The sequence below is a fragment of the Pseudophryne corroboree genome, assembly GCF_028390025.1.
Source record: "Pseudophryne corroboree isolate aPseCor3 chromosome 3 unlocalized genomic scaffold, aPseCor3.hap2 SUPER_3_unloc_4, whole genome shotgun sequence".
Lineage (NCBI taxonomy): Eukaryota > Metazoa > Chordata > Amphibia > Anura > Myobatrachidae > Pseudophryne > Pseudophryne corroboree.
In genome coordinates this window covers 1391100-1408346 of record NW_026967530.1, presented here as the reverse complement: position 1 = coordinate 1408346, position 17247 = coordinate 1391100, and the positions used below count along the sequence as shown (strand labels likewise).

Below are 17247 nucleotides of genomic sequence, written 5' to 3'. Positions count from 1 at the left end.
TTATATGGCTGTCACTGATGCTGTCTGTATTACATGGTGGTCACTGATGCTGTCTGTATCATATGGCTGTCACTGATGCTGTCTGTATTATATGGCTGTCACTGACGCTGTCTGTATTATATGGCAGTCACTGATGTTCCCTGTATTATATGGTGGTCACTGATGCTGTCTGTATTATATGGCTGTCACTGACGCTGTCTGTATTATATGGCTGTCACTGTTGCTCTCTGTATTACATGGTGGTCACTGATGCTGTCTGTATTATATGGCTATCACTGATGCTCTCTGTATTATATGGCGGTCACTGACGCTGTCTGTATTACATGGTGGTCACTGACGCTGTCTGTATTATATGGCTGTCACTGTTGCTCTCTGTATTATATGGTGGTCACTGATGCTGTCTGTATTATATGGCTATTACTGATGCTGTCTGTATTATATGGCGGTCACTGATGCTGTCTGTATTATATGGCTGTCACTGTTGCTCTCTGTATTACATGGTGGTCACTGATGCTGTCTGTATTATATGGCTGTCACTGATGCTGTCTGTATTATATGGCTGTCACTGTTGCTCTCTGTATTACATGGTGGTCACTGATGCTGTCTGTATTATATGGCTGTCACTGACGCTGTCTGTATTATATGGCTGTCACTGATGCTCTCTGTATTATATGGCTGTCACTGATGCTGTCTGTATTATATGGCTGTCACTGACGCTGTCTGTATTATATGGCTGTCACTGATGCTGTCTGTATTATATGGCTGTCACTGATGCTGTCTGTATTATATGGCTGTCACTGATGCTGTCTGTATTATATGGCTGTCACTGTTGCTCTCTGTATTACATGGTGGTCACTGATGCTGTCTGTATTATATGGCTGTCACTGATGCTGTCTGTATTATATGGCTGTCACTGATGCTGTCTGTATTATATGGCTGTCACTGTTGCTCTCTGTATTACATGGTGGTCACTGATGCTGTCTGTATTATATGGCTGTCACTGATGCTGTCTGTATTATATGGCTGTCACTGTTGCTCTCTGTATTACATGGTGGTCACTGATGCTGTCTGTATTATATGGCTGTCACTGATGCTGTCTGTATTATATGGCTGTCACTGTTGCTCTCTGTATTACATGGTGGTCACTGATGCTGTCTGTATTATATGGCTGTCACTGACGCTGTCTGTATTATATGGTGGTCACTGATGCTGTCTGTATTATATGGCTGTCACTGATGCTCTCTGTATTATATGGCTGTCACTGATGCTGTCTGTATTATATGGCTGTCACTGTTGCTCTCTGTATTACATGGTGGTCACTGATGCTGTCTGTATTATATGGCTGTCACTGATGCTGTCTGTATTATATGGCTGTCACTGATGCTGTCTGTATTACATGGTGGTCACTGATGCTGTCTGTATTATATGGCTGTCACTGATGCTGTCTGTATTATATGGCTGTCACTGTTGCTCTCTGTATTACATGGTGGTCACTGATGCTGTCTGTATTATATGGCTGTCACTGATGCTGTCTGTATTATATGGCTGTCACTGTTGCTCTCTGTATTACATGGTGGTCACTGATGCTGTCTGTATTATATGGCTGTCACTGATGCTGTCTGTATTATATGGCTGTCACTGTTGCTCTCTGTATTACATGGTGGTCACTGATGCTGTCTGTATTATATGGCTGTCACTGATGCTGTCTGTATTATATGGCTGTCACTGTTGCTCTCTGTATTACATGGTGGTCACTGATGCTGTCTGTATTATATGGCTGTCACTGATGCTGTCTGTATTATATGGCTGTCACTGTTGCTCTCTGTATTACATGGTGGTCACTGATGCTGTCTGTATTATATGGCTGTCACTGATGCTGTCTGTATTATATGGCTGTCACTGTTGCTCTCTGTATTACATGGTGGTCACTGATGCTGTCTGTATTATATGGCTGTCACTGATGCTGTCTGTATTATATGGCTGTCACTGTTGCTCTCTGTATTACATGGTGGTCACTGATGCTGTCTGTATTATATGGCTGTCACTGTTGCTCTCTGTATTACATGGTGGTCACTGATGCTGTCTGTATTATATGGCGGTCACTAATGCTGTCTGTATTATATGGCGGTCACTAATGCTGTCTTAATAATAATAATAATAATAAATTATCATTATTATTATTATTATTATATAGCGCTCTTTCTCCAACAGGACTCAGGGCGCTTTACAGACATCAAACAAAATGCACATAATACAGAAACTTAAGTAATACAGAAATAGACAAGCCACACAGACATAAAAAGAAACCTTGAGCACATAGTATGAATAATCCAGGATTGGTGTAGGCATTTTGGGTAATAATTTCTAAAGGTTGTGTAATCCACCCTCTATGGTGTTCACTGATGCTGTCTGTATCACATGCTGGTCACTGACGCTGTCTGTATTACATGGTGGTCACTGACGCTGTCTGTATTACATGGTGGTCACTGACGCTGTCTGTATTACATGGTGGTCACTGACGCTGTCTGTATCACATGCTGGTCACTGACGCTGTCTGTATTACATGCTGGTCACTGACGCTGTCTGTATTACATGGTGGTCACTGACGCTGTCTGTATTACATGGTGGTCACTGACGCTGTCTGTATTACATTGTGGTCACTGATGCTGTCTGTATTACATGCTGGTCACTGACGCTGTCTGTATTATATGGTGGTCACTGACGCTGTCTGTATTACATGGTGGTCACTGATGCTGTCTGTATCACATTGTGGTCACTGACGCTGTCTGTATTACATGGTGGTCACTGATGCTGTCTGTATTACATGGTGGTCACTGATGCTGTCTGTATTATATGGCTGTCACTGATGCTGTCTGTATTATATGGCTGTCACTGTTGCTCTCTGTATTACATGGTGGTCACTGATGCTGTCTGTATTATATGGCTGTCACTGATGCTGTCTGTATTATATGGCTGTCACTGTTGCTCTCTGTATTACATGGTGGTCACTGATGCTGTCTGTATTATATGGCTGTCACTGATGCTGTCTGTATTATATGGCTGTCACTGACGCTGTCTGTATTATATGGCTGTCACTGTTGCTCTCTGTATTACATGGTGGTCACTGATGCTGTCTGTATTATATGGCTGTCACTGATGCTGTCTGTATTATATGGCTGTCACTGTTGCTCTCTGTATTACATGGTGGTCACTGATGCTGTCTGTATTATATGGCTGTCACTGATGCTGTCTGTATTATATGGCTGTCACTGTTGCTCTCTGTATTACATGGTGGTCACTGATGCTGTCTGTATTATATGGCTGTCACTGATGCTGTCTGTATTATATGGCTGTCACTGTTGCTCTCTGTATTACATGGTGGTCACTGATGCTGTCTGTATTATATGGCTGTCACTGTTGCTCTCTGTATTACATGGTGGTCACTGATGCTGTCTGTATTATATGGCGGTCACTAATGCTGTCTGTATTATATGGCGGTCACTAATGCTGTCTTAATAATAATAATAATAATAAATTATCATTATTATTATTATTATTATATAGCGCTCTTTCTCCAACAGGACTCAGGGCGCTTTACAGACATCAAACAAAATGCACATAATACAGAAACTTAAGTAATACAGAAATAGACAAGCCACACAGACATAAAAAGAAACCTTGAGCACATAGTATGAATAATCCAGGATTGGTGTAGGCATTTTGGGTAATAATTTCTAAAGGTTGTGTAATCCACCCTCTATGGTGTTCACTGATGCTGTCTGTATCACATGCTGGTCACTGACGCTGTCTGTATTACATGGTGGTCACTGACGCTGTCTGTATTACATGGTGGTCACTGACGCTGTCTGTATTACATGGTGGTCACTGACGCTGTCTGTATCACATGCTGGTCACTGACGCTGTCTGTATTACATGCTGGTCACTGACGCTGTCTGTATTACATGGTGGTCACTGACGCTGTCTGTATTACATGGTGGTCACTGACGCTGTCTGTATTACATTGTGGTCACTGATGCTGTCTGTATTACATGCTGGTCACTGACGCTGTCTGTATTATATGGTGGTCACTGACGCTGTCTGTATTACATGGTGGTCACTGATGCTGTCTGTATCACATTGTGGTCACTGACGCTGTCTGTATTACATGGTGGTCACTGATGCTGTCTGTATTACATGGTGGTCACTGATGCTGTCTGTATTACATGGTGGTCACTGATGCTGTCGATATTACATGGTGGTCACTGACGCTGTCTGTATTATATGGTGGCTACTGATGCTGTCTGTATTACATGGTGGTCACTGATGCTGTCGATATTACATGGTGGTCACTGACGCTGTCTGTATTATATGGTGGCTACTGATGCACTATATATTATATGGTGGTCACTGATTATTTCATATTATAGGGCAGTCACTGCTGCTCTCTGTATTATATGGTAGAAACACCAGAACCACAGAATAAATGCAGGTGCTAGTTCTTATTTGTAATGAGACTCAACATGGCTATGCCCCCTCACCCTACAAACATTTTAGAGTTTACTTTCAATATGTCCGTATATAGGCTACTCAAGGATGACCACTTACTTCTGGTGTGTGTGTGTGTGTGTGTGTGTGTGTGTGTGTATATTACAGTGTATGAGGTATAACAGGGATATAATATACAGTATAATACAGATCAGTGATGACATTGCTGTGTGTGTGTGTGTGTGTGTGTGTGTGTGTGTGTGTGTGTGTGTGTGTGTGTGTGTGTGTGTGTGTGTGTGTGGGAATCGGCAAGCTGTATATGCACTAAGTGACAAAAAATCTCTTTAGGAGGTGGGACTTTGGCCACTGGTGGGCACCGCTTGGCGGGTCACAGTACCCCAGCCCTTGGCCCACTAGGGTCAAATGATTTGTCCCTCTCTAGTGCTTTCTGGTGCTGGAATAGCAATTGGAGTGGCAGGGACTAACCGTGATTGATCGCCTTGTTAGTGGCCTCATATGCTACAATGAGCTCATCGCTCGGAAGTAACTTTGGGTTGAATTCTCAGGGATCATCAGGCCAAGAAGCATGACCAGATGTGAGAAGGAGAGCAGGAGTATAATAGGGGCTGATGGCTCCTGATGTATGATATACACCATAGAGTGCGGGGAGGACACTGGTCAGATCTCTGGGCTGGTAACACACAGTGACATGATGTGAGGAGGATAGCAGGAGTATAATAGGGGCTGATGGCTCCTGATGTATGAGACTCACCAGAGAGTGTGGGGAGGAGACTGGTCAGATCTCTGGGGTGGTAACACACAGTGACATGATGTGAGGAGGAGAGCAGGAGTATAATAGGGGCTGATGGCTCCTGATGTATGAGAAACACCAGAGAGTGTGGAGAGGAGACTGGTCATATCTCTGTGCTGGTAAAACACAGTGACATGATGTGAGGGGAGAGCAGGAGTATAATAGGGGCTGATGGCTCCTGATGTATGAGATACACCAGAGAGTGTGGGGAGGAGACTGGTCAGATCTCTGGGCTGGTAACACACAGTGACATGATGTGAGGGGGAGAGCAGGAGTATAATAGGGGCTGATGGCTCCTGATGTATGAGATACACCAGGGAGTGTGGGGAGGAGACTGGTCAGATATCTGGGCTGGTAACACACAGTGACATGATGTGAGGGGAGAGCAGGAGTATAATAGGGGCTGATGGCTCCTGATGTATGAGATACACCAGAGAGTGTGGGGAGGAGACTGGTCAGATCTCTGGGCTGATAACACACAGTGACATGATGTGAGGGGAAGAGCAGGAGTATAATAGGGGCTGATGGCTCCTGATGTATGAGATACACCAGAGAGTGTGGGGAGGAGACTGGTCAGATCTCTGGGCTGGTAACACAGTGACATGATGTGAGGGGGAGAGCAGGAGTATAATAGGGGCTGATGGCTCCTGATGTATGAGATACACCAGAGAGTGTGGGGAGGAGACTGGTCAGATCTCTGGGCTGGTAACACACAGTGACATGATGTGAGGGGGAGAGCAGGAGTATAATAGGGGCTGATGGCTCCTGATGTATGAGATACACCAGAGAGTGTGAGGAGGAGACTGGTCAGATCTCTGGACTGGTAACACACAGTGACATGATGTGAGGGAGAGAGCAGGAGTATAATAGGGGCTGATGGCTGCTGATGTATGAGATACACCAAAGAGTGTGGGGAGGAGACTGGTCAGATCTCTGGGCTGGTAACACACAGTGACATGATGTGAGGAGGAGAGCAGGAGTATAATAGGGGCTGATGGCTCCTGATGTATGAGATACACCAGAGAGTGTGGGGAGGAGACTGGTCAGGTCTCTGGGCTGGTAACACAGTGACATGATGTGAGGGAGAGAGCAGGAGTATAATAGGGGCTGATGGCTGCTGATGTATGAGATACACCAGAGAGTGTGGGGAGGAAACTGGTCAGATCTCTGGGCTGGTAACACACAGTGACATGATATGAGGGGAGAGCAGGAGTATAATAGGGACTGATGTCTCCTGATGTATGAGATACACCAGAGAGTGTGGGGAGGAGACTGGTCAGATCTCTGGGCTGGTAACACACAGTGACATGATGTGAGGGGGAGAGCAGGAGTATAATAGGGGCTGATGGCTCCTGATGTATGAGATATACCAAAGAGTGTGGGGAGGAGACTGGTCAGATCTCTGGGCTGGTAACATACAGTGACATGATGTGAGAGGGAGAGCAGGAGTATAATAGGGGCTGATGGCTCCTGATGTATGAGATATACCAAAGAGTGTGGGGAGGAGACTGGTCAGATCTCTGGGCTGGTAACACACAGTAACATGATGTGAGGGGGAGAGCAGGAGTATAATAGGGGCTGATGTCTCCTGATGTATGAGATACACCAGAGAGTGTGGGGAGGAGACTGGTCAGATCTCTGGGCTGGTAACACACAGTGATATGATGTGAGGGGAGAGCAGGAGTATAATAGGGGCTGATGGCTCCTGATGTATGAGATACACCAGAGAGTGTGGGGAGGAGACTGGTCAGATCTCTGGGCTGGTAACACACAGTGATATGATGTGCGGGGGAGAGCAGGAGTATAATAGGGGCTGATGGCTCCTGATGTATGAGATACACCAGAGTGTGTGGGGAGGAGACTGGTCAGATCTCTGGGCTGGTAACACACAGTGACATGATGTAAGGGGGAGAGCAGGAGTATAATAGGGGCTGATGGCTCCTGATGTATGAGATACATCAGAGAGTGTGAGGAAGAGACTGGTCAGATCTCTGGGCTGGTAACACACAGTGACATGATGTGAGGGGGAGAGCAGGAGTATAATAGGGGCTGATGTCTCCTGATGTATGAGATACACAAGAGAGTGTGTGGAGGAGACTGGTCACATCTCTGGGCTGGTAACACACAGTGACATGATGTGAGAGGGAGAGCAGGAGTATAATAGGGGCTGATGTCTCCTGACTCCCCCACTGGGCAGATACATTTCCCTCAATAGTCTGTGCTGACAGAGGAGGGTGTAGGATAAGAGATTGCTGTAGTCACTGAGTAAGGAGAATATGTGACTCTTTTCTGTAATAATAAGAATTTACTCACCGGTAATTCTATTTCTCGTAGTCCGTAGTGGATGCTGGGACCTCCGTAAGGACCATGGGGAATAGACGGGCTCCGCAGGAGACTGGGCACTCTAAAAGAAAGATTAGGTACTATCTGGTGTGCACTGGCTCCTCCCTCTATGCCCCTCTTCCAGACCTCAGTTAGGGAAACTGTGCCCGGAAGAGCTGACACAACAAGGAAAGGATTTGGAATCCAGGGTAAGACTCATACCAGCCACACCAATCACACTGTACAACTTGTGATAACCATACCCAGTTAACAGTATGAACAACAACTGAGCCTCCTTTTACGGATGGCTCATAACAATAACCCTTTAGTGAAGCAATAACTATATACATGTATTGCAGAGAGTCCGCACTTGGGACGGGCGCCCAGCATCCACTACGGACTACGAGAAATAGAATTACCGGTGAGTAAATTCTTATTTTCTCTGACGTCCTAGTGGATGCTGGGAACTCCGTAAGGACCATGGGGATTATACCAAAGCTCCCAAACGGGCGGGAGAGTGCGGATGACTCTGCAGCACCGAATGAGCAAAGGCAAGGTCCTCCTCAGCTAGGGTATCAATCTTGTAGAATTTAGCAAATGTGTTTGAACCCGACCAAGTAGCAGCTCGCAAAGCTGTAAAGCAGAGACCCCTCGGGCAGCCGCCCAAGAAGAGCCCACCTTCCTAGTGGAATGGGCTTTTACTGATTTAGGATGCGGCAGTCCAGCCGCAGAATGTGCCAGATGAATCGTGCAACAGATCCAGCGAGCAATAGTTTGCTTTGAAGCAGGAGCACCCAGCTTGTTGGGTGCATGCAGGATAAATAGCGAGTCAGTTTTCCTGACTCCAGCCGTCCTGAAAACATAAATTTTCAAAGCCCGGACTACGTCCAGCAACTTGGAATCCTCCAAGTCCCGAGTAGCAGCAGGCACCACAATAGGTTGGTTCAAATGAAACGCTGATACCACCTTTGGGAGAAATTGGGGACGAGTCCTCAATTCTGCCCTGTCCATATGGAAGATCAGATACGGGCTTTTACACGACAAAGCCGCCAATTCTGACACACGCCTAGCTGAAGCTAAGGCCAACAGCATGACCACCTTCCACGTGAGATACTTTAGCTCCACGGTCCTAAGTGGCTCAAACCAGTGTGATTTCAAGAAATCCAACACAACGTTAAGATCCCAAGGTGCCACTGGAGGCACAAAAGGGGGCTGAATATGCAGCACTCCCTTTACAAATGTTTGAACTTCAGGCAGTGAAGCCAGTTCTTTTTGAAAGAAAATAGACAGGGCCGAAATCTGGACCTTTATGGACCCCAATTTTAGGCCCATAGTCACCTCTGACTGTAGGAAGTGCAGAAATCGACCCAGCTGGAATTCCTCTGTTGGGGCCTTTCTGGCCTCACACCAAGCGACATATTTCCGCCATATGCGGTGATAATGCTTTGCTGTCACATCCTTCCTAGCTTTTATCAGCGTAGGAATCACTTTTTGTTGAGGCGGGACGCCATCAAGTCCACCCGTGGCAGTTCCCAGCGATTTACAATCTGTGTGAAGACTTCTTGATGAAGTCCCCATTCTCTCGGGTGGAGGTCGTGCCTGCTGAGGAAGTCTGCTTCCCAGTTGTCCACTCCCGGAATGAACACTGCTGACAGTGCTAGCACGTGATTCTCCGCCCATCGAAGAATCTTTGTGGCTTCTGCCATTGCCATCCTGCTTCTCGTGCCGCCCTGGCGGTTTACATGGGCGACCGCCGTGATGTTGTCTGACTGAATCAGTACTGGGTGGTTTTGAAGCAGGGGCTCTGCTTGACTCAGGGCGTTGTAAATGGCCCTTAGTTCCAGTATATTTATGTGTAGTGAAGTCTCCAGACTTGACCACTGTCCTTGGAAGTTTCTTCCCTGAGTGACTGCCCCCCATCCTCGAAGGCTTGCATCCGTGGTCACCAGGACCCAGTCCAGTATGCCGAACCTGCGGCCCTCGAGAAGATGAGCACTCTGCAGCCACCACAGCAGAGACACCCTGGCCCTTGGGGACAGGGTGATCAACCGATGCATCTGAAGATGCGATCCGGACCATTTGTCCAACAGATCCCACTGAAAGATCCTTGCATGGAACCTGCCGAAGGGAATTGCTTCGTAAGAAGCCACCATCTTTCCCAGGACTCGCGTGCAGTGATGCACCGACACCTGTTTTGGTTTCAGGAGGTCCCTGACCAGAGATGACAATTCCTGGGCCTTCTCCACCGGGAGAAACACCTTCTTCTGTTCTATGTCCAGAATCATGCCCAGGAAAAGCAGACGCGTCGCAGGAATCAGCTGCGACTTTGGGATATTCAGAATCCAGCCGTGCTGTTGCAACACTTCCTGAGAGAGTGCTACGCTGACCAACAACTGCTCTCTGGACCTCGCCTTTATGAAGAGATCGTCCAAGTACGGGATAATTATAACTCCCTTCTTCCGAAGGAGTATCATCATTTCGGCCATTACCTTGGTAAATATTCTCGGTGCCGAGGAGAGACCAAACGGTAACGTCTGGAATTGGTAATGACAGTCCTGTACCACAAACCTGAGGTACTCCTGGTGAGGTGGGAAAATGGGGACATGCAAGTAAGCATCCTTGATGTCCAGCGACACCATAAAATCCCCCTCTTCCAGGCTTGCAATAACCGCCCTGAGCGATTCCATTTTGAACTTGAACTTCTTTATATAAGTGTTCAAGGATTTTAAATTCAGAATGGGTCTCACCGAACCGTCCGGTTTCGGTACCACAAACATTGTGGAATAGTAACCCCTTCCCTGTTGAAGGAGGGGGACCTTGATTATCACCTGCTGGAGGTACAGCTTGTGAATTGCCGCCAGTACTACCTCCCTTTCCCTGGGAGCAGCTGGCAAGGCTGATTTGAGGTAACGGCGAGGGGGAGTCGCCTCGAACTCCAGTTTATATCCCTGAGATACAATTTGTACAGCCCAGAGATCCACCTGTGAGCGAGCCCACTGGTTGCTGAAGTTTCGGAGACGCGCCCCCACCGCACCTGGCTCCGCCTGTGGAGCCCCAACGTCATGCGGTGGACTTAGTGGAAGCAGGGGAGGATTTTTGTTCCTGGGAACTGGCTGTCTGGTGCAGCTTTTCCCCTGCCTCTGGGCAGAAAGGATGCTCCTCTGACCCGCTTGCCTTTCTGAGGCCGAAAGGACTGCACTTGATAATACGGTGCTTTCTTAGGCTGTGAGGGAATCTGAGGTAAAAAAGTCGACTTTCCAGCAGTTGCTGTGGATACGAGGTCCGAGAGACCGTCCCCAAACATTTCCTCACCCTTATAAGGCAAAACCTCCATGTGTTTTTTGGAATCAGCATCACCTGTCCACTGCCTGGTCCATAATATCCTCCTGGCAGAAATGGACATTGCATTAATTCTAGATGCCAGCAGGCAAATGTCCCTCTGGGCATCCCGCATATATAAGACAACGTCTTTTTATATGGCCCAGGGTTAGCAAAACAGTATCTCTGTCGAGGGAACCAATGTTGTCTGACAGGGAATCAGTCCATGCTGCTGCAGCACTACACATCCAGGCTGAAGCAATAGCTGGTCTCAGTAGAGTACCAGAGTGTGTATACACTGACTTCACGATAGCTTCCTGCTTTCTATCCGCAGCCTCCTTATATCGCGGCCGTATCCTGAGACGGCAGTGCCACCCTTTTAGATAAGCGTGTTAGCGCCTTGTCCACCCTAGGGGATGTTTCCCAACGTAACCTATCCGTTGGCGGGAAAGGGTACGCCATCAGTAACCTCTTAGAAATCACTAGTTTCTTATCAGGGGAACACCACGCTTCTTCACACAATTCATTTAATTCATCAGATGGGGGAAAAGTCACTGGCTGCTTTTTCTCCCCAAACATAATACCCCTCTTGGTGGTAACCGGGTTAATGTCAGAAATGTGCAATACATCTTTCATTGCAGTAATCATGCATCGGATGGCTTTTGCAGACTGTACATTTGTCTCATCCTCATCTACACTGGAGTCAGACTCCGTGTCGACATCTGTGTCTACCATCTGAGCTAGCGGGTGTTTATGAGCCCCTGACGGCTTCTGAGTCGCCTGGGCAGGCACGGGCTGAGACCCCGGCTGTCCCAAGGCTGCTGCGTCATCGAACCTTTTATGTAAGGAGTTGACACTGTCGGTAAAGACCTTCCACATATCCATCCAATCAGGTGTCAGCCCCGTCGGGGGCGACACCACACTTATCTGCCCCTGCTCCGCCTCCACGTAACCCTCCTCATCAAACATGTCGACACAGCCGTACCGACACACCGCACACACACAGGGAATGCTCTGACTGAGGACAGGACCCCACAAAGTCCTTTGGGGAGACAGAGAGAGAGTATGCCAGCACACACCACAGCGCTATATAACACAGGGATTTACACTATAAAAAGTGATTTACCCAATAGCTGCTTAAATATCTTATTTGCGCCTAAATTTATGTGCCCCCCCTCTCTTTTTTACCCTTCTTGCATCAGGATACTGCAGGGGAGAGCCTGGGGAGCTGCTTCCAGCGGAGCTGTGAAGGGAAAATGGCGCTGGTGTGCTAAGGAAGAAGGCCCCGCCCCCTCAGCGGCGGGCTTCTGTCCCGCGTTTTATGTAACTCAATGGCGGGGGTTTTTACACATATACAGTTTTCAGACTGTATTATGTGTATTTTAAGTGCCAGAAGGTATTATAACTGCTGCCCAGGGCGCCGCCCCCCCCCCCCCCCCCCAGCGCCCTTCACCCTACAGTGACCGGAGTGTGTGGTGTGCTGTGGGAGCAATGGCGCACAGCTGCAGTGCTGTGCGCTACCTTAATGAAAATCAATAGGGAAAAAGGGGGAGGGGAATACCCTCTGCACAAGTAAAATGTCAATATGTTTTCTTTTTAAATATAATGGGAACCCCAAAAAATACACGTGCTCTGGTTACTATACCTATTACTGTATTGGGGGTGCTGCCACAGACAATAAGATTGAGAACAAAAAAAGGGACAGAGAAGATTGTCTCTTAGTTGGCGCACAAAGAAAAAGAAGTTTTGATTAGTTTTAATAGATATAAAATATAACTTTTATTATCAACCAATAAAAAAAGGGTGATGTGAAATATATGAAAAAGTCTTGACTAATGAAATATATCTTTCTTTATAATAAATAAAAAAATAAAAAATTGTATTAAATTGTATTCACTGTGTGTGATTAATCATTGTACTCTATATAGAAGAATTACTGTATTCACTATGTGTGATTGATCATTATACTCTATATAGAAAAATTACTGCATTTTTGTATTTTATGAAGACAGGAGTCTTCTGCCGCCGATTTCATTGCTTCTCTTCTGTCTTCTGACTCTGCAAGGGGGACGGCGGCGCGGCTCCGGGAACGGACGATCGAGGTCAGGCCCTGTGTTCGAACCCTCTGGAGCTAATGGTGTCCAGTAGCCTTAGAAGCCCAAGCTAGCTGCAAGCAGGTAGGTTTGCTTCTCTCCCCTCAGTCCCACGTAGCAGTGAGTCTGTTGCCAGCAGATCTCACTGAAAATAAAAAACCTAACAAATACTTTCTTTTCTAGCAAGCTCAGGAGAGCCCACTAGGAGCACCCAGCTCTGGCTGGGCACAGATTCTAACTGAGGTCTGGAGGAGGGGCATAGAGGGAGGAGCCAGTGCACACCAGATAGTACCTAATCTTTCTTTTAGAGTGCCCAGTCTCCTGCGGAGCCCGTCTATTCCCCATGGTCCTTACGGAGTTCCCAGCATCCACTAGGACGTCAGAGAAAAGTGATTATTACTCACTTGTGCTGATATCTGTAGGGATCTCCTCCTCTTTACACTGCTGATCACCCCTCACATACGTCTCTTCTTCTCCCTTTATATCTTCTGACTTCATATCAGTCACATCCGTCTCTTCTCTCTCTACATTATCGACATGAAAATTGTTCAAGTGGTTTCCACCCTGTGTAAACCAGCAATAAAAGCAGACCATCATTTTTTATTTCAGTAATAGATGAAACAGTACAAATAAAATTATGCAGTCAAGTTTTGTTCTCATCATATGATGACAGTCACTTTGGTATATGGGTGAGACCCTAAATCCCTCCTACCTGATCCTCCTGTGGGGTCCTGTGATTCTCCTCTGTACAATCCTGGGAATACAGAGGACGGGGACATCTCTCTGGGGTATCTCTGTTACTGGGCCCATCTGTAGGAGACACACAGTGACTGAGTACAGTGTATATATGTGATTATCAGATGATGTGTGTACATAGGGGCCCCCATACCTGCTCTCCCCTGTACAATACATGACAGTCTCCTCTTACCCAGTGATGTGAGGGGTCGGTGATTCTCCATCATCACGTCCTTGTACAGACCCCTGTGTTCCTCTATATACTCCCCCTCCTGCATGGAGACATAGACAGTGACTTCCTGACACCTTATAGGCACCTGACACACACAGTGATACAGTCATCACCCAGACACATCCCCTGGTGTTACTGTATAATGCCCCATTCCCAGCAGTCACCTCTCCAGTCATCACCCGGACACGTCCCCTGGTGTTACTGTATAATGTCCCATTCCCAGCAGTCACCTCTCCAGTCATCACCCAGACACGTCCCCCGGTGTTACTGTATAATATCCCATTACCAGCAGTCACCTCTCCAGTCATCACCCAGACACGTCCCCCTGTGTTACTGTATAATGCCCCATTCCCAGCAGTCACCTCTCCAGTCATCACCCAGACACATCCCCTGGTGTTACTGTATAATGTCCCATTCCCAGCACCCACCTCTCCAGTCATCACCCAGACACGTCCCCCGGTGATATTGTATAATGTCCCATTCCCAGCAATCACCTCTCCAGTCATCGCCAGACACATCCCCTGGTGTTATTGTATAATGTCCCATTCCCAGCAGTCACCTCTCCAGTCACCACCCAGACACGTCCCCTGGTGTTACTGTATAATGTCCCATTCCCAGCAGTCACCTCTCCAGTCATCACCCAGACACGTCCCCTGGTGTTACTGTATAATGCCCCATTCCCAGCAGTCACCTCTTCAGTCATCACCCAGACACGTCCCCTGGTGTTACTGTATAATGCACCATTCCCAGCAGTCACCTCTCCAGTCATCACCCAGACACGTCCCCTGGTGTTACTGTATAATGCCCCATTCCCAGCAGTCACCTCTCCAGTCATCACCCAGACACGTCCCCTGGTGTTACTGTATAATGCACCATTCCCTGCAGTCACCTCTCCAGTCATCACCCAGACACGTCCCCTGGTGTTACTGTATAATATCCCATTCCCAGCAGTCACCTCTTCAGTCATCACCCAGACACGTCCCCTGGTGTTACTGTATAATGTCCCATTCCCAGCAGTCACCTCTCCAGTCATCACCCAGACACGTCCCCTGGTGTTACTGTATAATGTCCCATTCCCAGCAGTCGCCTCTCCAGTCATCACCCAGACACATCCCCCGGTGTTACTGTATAATGTGCAATTCCCAGCAGTCACCTCTCCAGTCATCACCCAGACAAATCCCCTGGTGTTACTGTATAATGTCCCATTCCCAGCAGTCACCTCTCCAATCATCACCCAGACACATCCCCTGGTGTTACTGTATAATGTCCCATTCCCAGCAGTCACCTCTCCAGTCATCACCCAGACACGTTACCTGGTGTTACTGTATAATGCCCCATTCCCAGCAGTCACCTCTCCAGTCATCACCCAGACACATCCCCTGGTGTTACTGTATAATGTCCCATTCCCAGCAGTCACCTCTCCAGTCATCACCCAGACACATCCCCTGGTGTTACTGTATAATGTCCCATTCCCAGCAGTCACCTCTCCAGTCATCACCCAGACAAATCCCCTGGTGTTACTGTATAATGTCCCATTCCCAGCAGTCACCTCTCCAGTCATCACCCAGACACGTTACCTGGTGTTACTGTATAATGTCCCATTCCCAGCAGTCACCTCTCCAGTCATCACCCAGACACATCCCCTGGTGTTACTGTATAATGTCCCATTCCCAGCAGTCACCTCTCCAGTCATCACCCAGACACGTTACCTGGTGTTACTGTATAATGTCCCATTCCCAGCAGTCACCTCTCCAGTCATCACCCAGACACATCCCCTGGTGTTACTGTATAATGTCCCATTCCCAGCAGTCACCTCTCCAGTCATCACCCAGACACGTTACCTGGTGTTACTGTATAATGTCCCATTCCCAGCAGTCACCTCTCCAGTCATCACCCAGACACATCCCCTGGTGTTACTGCATAATGTCCCATTCCCAGCAGTCACCTCTCCAGTCATCACCCAGACACGTTACCTGGTGTTACTGTATAATGTCCCATTCCCAGCAGTCACCTCTCCAGTCATCACCCAGACACATCCCCTGGTGTTACTGTATAATGTCCCATTCCCAGCAGTCACCTCTCCAGTCATCACCCAGACACATCCCCTGGTGTTACTGAATAATGTCCCATTCCCAGCAGTCACCTCTCCAGTCATCACCCAGACACATCCCCTGGTGTTACTGTATAATGTCCCATTACCAGCAGACACCTCTCCAGTCATCACCCAGACAAGTCCCCCGGTGTTACTGTATAATGCCCCAATCCCAGCAGTCACCTCTCCAGTCATCACCCAGACACATCCCCTGGTGTTACTGTATAATGTCCCATTCCCAGCAGTCACCTCTCCAGTCATCACCCATACACATGCCATGGTGTTACTGTATAAAGTCCCATTCCCAGCAGTCACCTCTCCAGTCATCACCTAGACACATCCCCTGGTGTTACTGTATAATGCCCCATACCCAGGCGTCACCTCTCCAGTCATCACCCAGACACGTCCCCTGGTGTTACTGTATAATGCACCATTCCCTGCAGTCACCTCTCCAGTCATCACCAAGACACGTCCCCTGTTGTTACTGTATAATATCCCATTCCCAGCAGTCACCTCTTCAGTCATCACCCAGACACGTCCCCTGGTGTTACTGTATAATGTCCCATTCCCAGCAGTCACCTCTCCAGTCATCACCCAGACAGATCCCCTGGTGTTACTGTATAATGTCCCATTCCCAGCAGTCACCTCTCCAATCATCACCCAGACACATCCCCTGGTGTTACTGCATAATGTCCCATTCCCAGCAGTCACCTCTCCAGTCATCACCCAGACACGTTACCTGGTGTTACTGTATAATGTCCCATTCCCAGCAGTCACCTCTCCAGTCATCACCCAGACACATCCCCTGGTGTTACTGTATAATGTCCCATTCCCAGCAGTCACCTCTCCAGTCATCACCCAGACACATCCCCTGGTGTTACTGTATAATGTCCCATTCCCAGCAGTCACCTCTCCAGTCATCACCCAGACACATCCCCTGGTGTTACTGTATAATGTCCCATTACCAGCAGACACCTCTCCAGTCATCACCCAGACACGTCCCCCGGTGTTACTGTATAATGCCCCATTCCCAGCAGTCACCTCTCCAGTCATCACCCAGACATATCCCCTGGTGTTACTGTATAATGCCCCATTCCCAGCAGTCACCTCTCCAGTCATCACCCATACACATGCCATGGTGTTACTGTATAATGCCCCA

The 17247-nt window shown here is 47.8% G+C and overlaps 2 protein-coding genes across 2 annotated transcripts in view; both read right to left on the bottom strand.

Moving 5' to 3' along the window:
- LOC134984191 (oocyte zinc finger protein XlCOF6-like) overlaps positions 1–17247 on the bottom strand; it is a 454419-nt gene that overhangs the window by 328171 nt on the left and 109001 nt on the right. The window lies entirely within an intron of this gene.
- The window catches only part of LOC134984193 (gastrula zinc finger protein XlCGF26.1-like), a 151818-nt gene that overhangs the window by 32573 nt on the left and 101998 nt on the right, over positions 1–17247 (bottom strand). Inside the window, exons 2-4 of the mRNA XM_063949821.1 lie at positions 13958–14036; positions 13742–13839; positions 13434–13593 (exon numbers count right to left, since the gene is read on the bottom strand). Coding sequence (XP_063805891.1) covers positions 13434–13593; positions 13742–13839; positions 13958–13991 — 292 coding nt within the window. The 5' untranslated portion in view covers positions 13992–14036. The remainder of the gene's footprint in view (positions 1–13433; positions 13594–13741; positions 13840–13957; positions 14037–17247) is intronic.